The 7948-nt window shown below is 40.4% G+C and overlaps 1 protein-coding gene across 4 annotated transcripts in view; it reads right to left on the bottom strand.

Moving 5' to 3' along the window:
- The window catches only part of LOC107678525 (MAP/microtubule affinity-regulating kinase 3-like), a 30538-nt gene extending 23884 nt beyond the window's left edge, over window positions 1-6654 (bottom strand). For all 4 annotated transcript variants that reach the window (XM_016473797.1, XM_016473795.1, XM_016473796.1 and 1 more), the window contains exons 1-3: window positions 5952-6654; window positions 3801-3986; window positions 2924-2977 (exon numbers count right to left, since the gene is read on the bottom strand). In XM_016473797.1, the coding sequence (XP_016329283.1) occupies window positions 2924-2977; window positions 3801-3986; window positions 5952-6005 (294 nt within the window). In that variant the 5' untranslated portion in view covers window positions 6006-6654. The remainder of the gene's footprint in view (window positions 1-2923; window positions 2978-3800; window positions 3987-5951) is intronic.
- Window positions 6655-7948: the final 1294 nt, after the last annotated feature.

Raw genomic sequence — 7948 nt, forward strand, 5'->3', positions numbered from 1 at the left:
GTCCTCTTTTGGAAGGCCAAACAAAGTAGTTTCGCTTTCACAACGAAACACACAGCGTCACACGCGGCGGCGGCCTAGAGTGAGAGGAGGCCGGTGAGCTTGAGAACAGCGCGGCCGGCGGATTCGACGAAGGAGCGTCCGGAGAGCTTGCAGCAACCACATGTGACGACCCCGGGCTGGACTCCGCTTCGTCCACGGTGAAAGCCGATCCGGCGATCCACAGCGCAAAGTTGATGTATTCCCTCAGCGACCAGCCTCTCCATCTTGGCTGGTGTGAAGACTGACTGTGAACTCCAAACTGTTCACCATAACACTGTCATAACCAGGTGCCGTGAAAAGCAACAAATGATGGGACATAAAGCTGATTGGTTTTTATTTCTCTGTCATTGCACTGGGTAATCACATGTACTACTATCCCAGAATTCCTACTAAAGGAGCATCATTAAGGTACGGTCATATCAAAGAAAACAAAAATAATTTATTTAACAATTCTTCTCCCCCGAGTATCATATGACCCCTTTAACTAAATCTATTGTTTTCGTTAATTAAAACAAAGTTTTTTAACAATGTTAAAAAAAGATGAAAAACAAATGTAAAAAACAATAAAAATAAAATACGTTTTAGTACTAAAATTACTAAAACAAATTGAAATAAAAATAGAAGCTAAATAAAAAAACTAATACAAAAATAAAAACAACAAAAGCATACACGTAACAAAATTACTAAAATAAAAATGGAAACTGAAAAGATAAGTCGCACTTTTTAGTAAATAGTCGTTAATATCAAACACTGTGTGAAAGTAGCCAATGACGATGAGTTAATTTAAAAGATAAACAACCTTTCTTTCCCAAATCCTTTGAACGTAGTGTATTTTACATCAAAAAATCTAATGTTAAAAACATTTTTTATTTAATCGATAGTACATAATACACACCATCAAGCGTAACGAGAAAGAGAACACGAAAGTGATGCTGATTATTAGAGCAAATTCATAGAAAGCCCAAAGAGGCCTGATTGGGCCGGTCTCTCATTATTGCGGTGAGTGAGTCACAGCCGTGTGTTGGCTGACGACCAGCAGGCCACAGAGAGAGGATATACTCTGAATCCCAATCAATGGTGCTGTGGAAAAACTAATGGTGGCTACGGCGAGCAGCTTCTAGCTAAAACTAGAGACGTGTCCTCGGCTTGTATATCTCAGAGCAAGCACTGATTAGCATTATCATTTGAATTCTTCTGATCATCCCATGCCCACATCTCTCCTGGCCTTTATTTCACATTTATCACTCATATGTAAAGCTTCTACTCCACTCGTTCGGACTGTCAGCAGGCTGTTTGTGTCTTTGCCTGTTCTGCTCTTTATCTCCCATCTCATACTCATTTTGAAGTCCCTTCAGTCTGTCGGCCCAACCAAATGTCCATCTGTCCTTCCCCCTCATATCCTCTTCCGCCTCCTCCTCTTTCCACCTTGGCTGTTGTGAAGACTGATTGTGATCTCCAAACATTGTGATACTCTCCAAAATGGTGGAAGACAGTAACTCGGGGGACAAGAATTGTTGAAAAGTCGTTGTTGAAAAATTTTTGTTTTCTTTGCACACAAAAAGTATTCTCGTAGCTTCGCAAAATTGAAGTTGAGCCACTGAGGTCACATGGACTGTTTTACCGATCTCCTAACTGCGTTTCTGTCTGGGAACATTTCAGCTGCGTTGCTGTCTATGGGAGGGTCTGAGCTCTCACATTCAGTCTTAAATATCGAAGATGAACGGAGGTCTTACGGGTTTGGAACGACATGAGGGTGAGTAATTAATGACAGAATTTTCATTTTGGGGTGAACTAACCCTTTAACGGTTTAGAACAACCTGAGGATGAGCAAATGTTGACAGAATTATAATTTTTAGGTGGACTATCCCTTTAAGTGAACAAAATGTCATGAGAGAACATATAGAATGCAAGTTGTCTGTGCTATATTAATTGCATTACCAAATTACAGCATTTGCTCTCTCTAAATTCCCACACAGCTTTGTACACATTTAGATATAAACCTTTCCAAGCACAAGGTTGCAAATGCGCAGGTGTGCAGGCTGTTCTCAGTGGAGAGCGGCTTGAGTGGCGGCGCTGCCTGCAGTAGGTGGGCAGAATATTGCAGCACAGCTGGTGCACTTCAGTGTTTGAGCTCAGAGTGTGAAAGTTACTGCTGGAGGAGCTTCTGTTTGAATAGACTTCTCATAATAATGGGTGACTGAGGACACCAGCTGAAAGGTTATTCCATTTCTACTAGGGCTGCTACTAGGGCTGACAAAAATCATTTCCCTTGAAATTGTAATAGCGATTATTAATTACGATTATCATAATTTACACTGAATGATGTTTATACCATTGTTTGAAGCAACTGCATGTCATATTATTAGATGAAAATAAGCTGAAACCACTCGAACTGAAAAACTTGCATTGCTTCTCTATAGTATTAAGCCTCAAATGTCAACTATACATTGGATTGGTAAATATGCATGGTATTATAATGTTATACTAAAACTACAATTTAAACAATGGGAAAACCCTTAAGATAACATCTTAAGCATGCAGAATAACATAAGTGGACTTTTAATTGGACGATTAATTGCCACTTTGAACGATTACGTATTTGTCGCATCCGTAATTGTAATCACGATTATTAATGCCAGCATAACCTATGAATCAGTATGAAACTTCACCACTGCCAAACACAAAACTAACCAAGTAGCCAATATGCAATATCATACAGACAATAAGAATTTCCCCAAAGTCACGAACAAACAGAGAATGTGAACTTCCTGTAGGTAATGACAAAACACTAGCAGCACGGAGGAAGAAAACCCCTGAATCATGACAGTTTTTACATTTAATACGCATAACACATGCACATTTTAGTATTAAATGTGAACCTCACCTTTTGAAGGCTTGTTGGATTTAGTTGGGTTTTATCAATAATTTTTATTGCCACCTGAGAAAGAAAAAACTTTTAGTGAAATTTGAGGAAAACTGGCAACCTAAAATATGATTCAATTATATAAAGTACCGTTCTAAGGTTTGGGGTTGGTAAGATTTTTTTATTTATTTGATAAAAAAACACAGTAAAAACAGTTATACTGTAAAATAATATTACAATTTAAAATAGCTGTTTCTTAATTTAATTTATTTTAAAGTGTAATTTATTCCTGTGATGCAAAGCTAAATTTTCAGCATCATTACTCCAGTCTTCAGTGTCACATGATCCTTCAGAAATCATTTTAATATGCTGATTCGCTGCTCAATAATTATCAAATATTATTGGTGTTCAGTTAATAATAATGGTTCTTATTATTATAAACGATGAAAACAGTTGTGCTGCTTAATATTTTTATCGAACTGTAATTTTTTTTTCAGGATTCTTTGATGAATAGATCAAAAGAACATCATTTATTTAAAACAGAAATCTGTTGTAACATTATAAATGTCTTTACTGTCACTTTAAATCATTTTAATGCATCCTTGCACTGAAAGAATTATCTTACTGACCCCAAACTTTGGAATGATTGTCTAAACAAACAACAACAATAATCTAACATGCATGTGTAAAAAAAAAAAAATAATCATGAGATTTTTCCAAATTACATAAACGTATCATTTTAAATTTATCACACTGCTAAACTGATTTTTACAAAGTGTTGTAATTCCAAAAATTCCAAAAATAAACATAAAAGCCGAAAAGCTAACGTGTCCGTCTCTGGGAAAACCCCCATGGCCCACTGTGGGTCAGGAAACACTCATGACTCCTGACTCCTCACCTCGCTTCCTGTGAGGATATGGCGAGCCAGTTTGACCTTGGCAAAGTTGCCCTTTCCAATGGTTTTTAGAAGCCGGTAATTCCCGATAAGAGGGTGCACATCATCTAATCCCGAGCCAGAATTCCGGTTTCGACCACTCGACCTCACAGATCGAGAGGTCACCTCCCCTCGGCCATTCGTTGTATGCTGTTAGGGGGGAAAAAATGCAAATTACAAACCGTAACAAAAATGTATATGCTACTGCATATTAGAAAAAGCAGTCATTATCTACACATGAAAACTTAATTCCCCCCAAAACTTTCCAAATGATAATTTCAGCCTTGCTTACTGTATCCCAGATTTGGCCCTTCAGGAATTTACACAATTTCTGCCCAGTCATGTAAAGACCAGACCACTACAAATCACTAATATTGACTCTACCCATGCCGCAACAGAGAGGTCCATTAGCACAGTCACATACATCAACACCCCTACAACATATCTTTATTTTTGTGCCATTGTCACAAATGATACTACATCATGAGTCATGCATTTACATTCACCACTTCTTCAAAAATGACAAAAATTGCCAAAGGTTAAGCAAAACAAGTCGGAAATCAAAACTAATACTTTATATACACACATATATTTATTCTACAAGTTCATTCCATTATGCTAACATTTCTCAAGGTCTCTTGTAACCTTGTGAGAGGACCTTTGTGCAACACCAGGCTGCAAACAACACTGAGACTAACAGAGTTGTTCCATTCAGAGGTCATGAGTGCAACAGGACGACGTTTAGAAAGTCGGTGAGTCTCATGTGGTACTAACACCTCTGTATGTAAGGATATGCTGACACTGCACTATACAATGCTCCCACTAAATCCTGCATATTGTCCCTGACGCCCCGACTTGACTGTTTTCCACAAAGCTCTGCCTAATAGATTTATAAATCCGCCAACAGCCTCAGGCTTGATACAAAATGTACAAAATGCAATAAAACGCAAACAACAGTCTTGATTAAAGGTCACTTACGCTTATTGTTGCACGATGTTTCATATTAGATTGTGATCCTCTCATTTTTGTGTTGGCAAGCTGAACGGCATTGAACCAAACAGCCCTGTCTTTTCTGTGACAACAACTCATCAATAATCTCCCTTCCACCAACACTGATACTGAAGAGCTGCATCACTGCTGGAGTCTTTTTGACACCCAGTGCATGTGTGTGTGTGTGTGTGTGTGTGTGTGTGTGGGGCAGAGTAGATGGGTGATTGATACCTCATTTGACTTTTTTCAAAGGTGAGCAAGAACTGTGCATTAAAGTATGTGGATTCTCGTAAGTCATTATAAATATTAATAATAATGTCAATAAATAATCCATAAAAAATAACTTTCACGCACTGAAGCCTTTAACTAAATATGTAAAGAATTTCAGTAAGCACACAGTGTTCTCTTTTAAATCAGTATTAAAAATGAGCAATTCATACACATTTGGATAGAATGATAGAACGATGGACAGACAGACAGACAGACAGACAGATAGATAAACATATATGCAATGGACAAGTCAAAGACTGTAACCTAATGCCACATTATTCACAGACACCTTTAAGGGGGACCTGCATTAGCGCGCGTGCTCTGGTCACCTTCCCTCACTGCTGACATATATGAGCAGTAACCTATAGGACAGACTGACGCCAATGCGCAATATCTGCATCCTATCGGCGCATTAAACATGCAAACCCACTCACCAGCGTGCAGGACTTTAACTAATCAAGCATATGTTGCACTCATAAGCAGAAAAGCAGCCAAATTACCGATGCCCTGGACCCCATGCGTCACTTCAGCCTGGTGCCCCATCTGTCCAAAGACTGGCACAATACTGATAATCCACTTGAAGCACCCGGTCAGCACATAAAACGCGATATGGGATGCGACACTGCCCTTAATTCTGGAGGAAAATCAGCTGAATGGTTTTAGACGGCAGCATCGTTTTGACCATAATCGCTGTCTAGGTAGGCAGCTCTCCAGGTTGAGACACGGCCGTATATTGCGACGCGACAAGATCCAGATAGCACACTCATAAGTGATAAATCAACACAGGATTGAGTCAGTCTACAGCGGTTACGACTGACCACTAACCAAACACTGGAGCATTAATAGGCTACTTACATTTTCAGCCTTGCGCTCGTTGACGGTGGGCAGGGGGGCTCTTGTTGTTGACATCGTGTTGATGGAAAGCTGCTTTCCCGGAATTACGATTTAAGCAGCAGGATTTGCGGTGCAACGAAGGGGGAAAATATATATTTGACAGATTGCACGCTTGGTCAGTGGCATTGATTTGCTTCTAAAGCTGGCAACAAACTTGTTAAAAGTTTGGGAGAAATATTCCGGACGCTCGCTGACGCTACTGCGTTTAATTACCGATTGCAAGCCATCTAATAGATCCCAAAATAGCGAATGAGACCGGCTAACTTGTGCACTGTTAAAAACATAATTCTTTCAGGCCTGGCGTCGCTGTCTGCTTCATATTTCGGATGTCCAGTTCAAGTAAGAATAGAGAAAATTGCACTTCACGGGGCCTCCGCAGCGATCTCCCCCAAAGACAATCTGATCCTTCAAATGGACTGTCCGGTAAACTCAGAGGTAACGGCAGAGAGCGGGTGATCACAGGCGTCGGGGCCGCGGGGAGGATGCGCTTCTTGACGGATTCATTCCACCCGAACAGCCGCGTCTGTTGAATCTCGTTCAAAGCGAGATCCAAGATGGCTGCCCAACAGCGCAGGAGTTTCGAGCCGAGCCCTGAGACAGACAGAGGAAGTGAGGAAACAGACGGATCCCTGTGCTCATTGGAGAGCGCCGCATGCCTCGGGAGCTGTAGGTGTTCATATGGAAAAAAGGGGAAAACTTCGTCATACCATAACAACTGTGACACACCCTGTTCAATTGAAGTGCAGTTTTACCATATATGGTTTGACCGTTATGTCAAATGAAGACAAAGGTTTTCAATTAATTGGTCAGTGAGCTTTATTTAAAGGGGTCATATGATGCTGCTAAAAAGAACATTATTTGGTGTAATGAAATGTGTTTATGCGGTTTAAGGTTCAAAAAACATACTGCACATACTGTACATTATTGTTACATTATTGCACATACTGTACATTATTGTTTCTCCTCTATGCCCCGCCTTTCTGAAACGCGTCGATTTTTACAACGCTCATCGGTCTGAAAAAGCGAGGTGTGCTCTGATTGGCCAGCTATCCAGTGCTACACTGCCCAAAAAACTCGCTTTAAATATATAAAATATAAAAAGTGAGCAGAGGCGGCGGATTCGACGAAGGAGCGTCCGGAGGGCTTGCGGCAACCACATGTGACGACCCCGGGCTGGACTCCGCTTCGTCCACGGTGAAAGCCGATCCGGCGATCCACAGCGCAAAGTTGATGTATTTCCTCAGCGACCAGCACGGATCAGCTCTAGGCATGACGAAGCGGATATCGTCCTCTTTTGGAAGGCCAAACAAAGTAGTTTCGCTTTCACAACGAAACACACAGCGTCTTCACGACATGGCGGCGTCGGCAACAATACTACAGCGAGAATAAAAGTTACTCCTTTCTTTGCGTGAACATTTGGGCGGTGTTATGCAAATCTTCCCACATAGTGAGGTAGATATGTGGGGGCGTGTTAGAACGAGCCGTTTTAGGTAGGTGTGGCTGACTCTTAACTTTTATAAAGAATATCTCTTTGGATTTGAGACTTTAGTCTTTGCAACTTTACAGATCTTCTTTATGCACCAAGAGCTTGTAACACTCCAAAGAGAAAGGAAAAATTGAAATCGCATCATATGACCCCTTTAAATGTGTACCTTTGAGAAATATCATTAAAAATATTGTACACTGACCTGAGATGGAAACTGTAGATATCAGCCCTCCAGAAACAAGCTTCCATATTGTTGTATGTGGAGCGGGTCGCCCCCATGTGGGCATCACCATGTTGAGATCTCAGGACACAAAAGTACATCTGAACAAAATAAGCAAACCTAGCGAACAATATTTTCCCATATTGATATCAAGGAATAGATTCCTGGTAATATCAGAATTAGTTTTCAATGTCAAGTATGCTCTCACACAAGATAGATTTGTCTTGGTTCCAGAAAATTCCAAATAAAAGT

The sequence above is a fragment of the Sinocyclocheilus anshuiensis genome, unplaced genomic scaffold (genome assembly GCF_001515605.1).
Source record: "Sinocyclocheilus anshuiensis isolate Anshui unplaced genomic scaffold, SAMN03320099.WGS_v1.1 scaffold536, whole genome shotgun sequence".
Lineage (NCBI taxonomy): Eukaryota > Metazoa > Chordata > Actinopteri > Cypriniformes > Cyprinidae > Sinocyclocheilus > Sinocyclocheilus anshuiensis.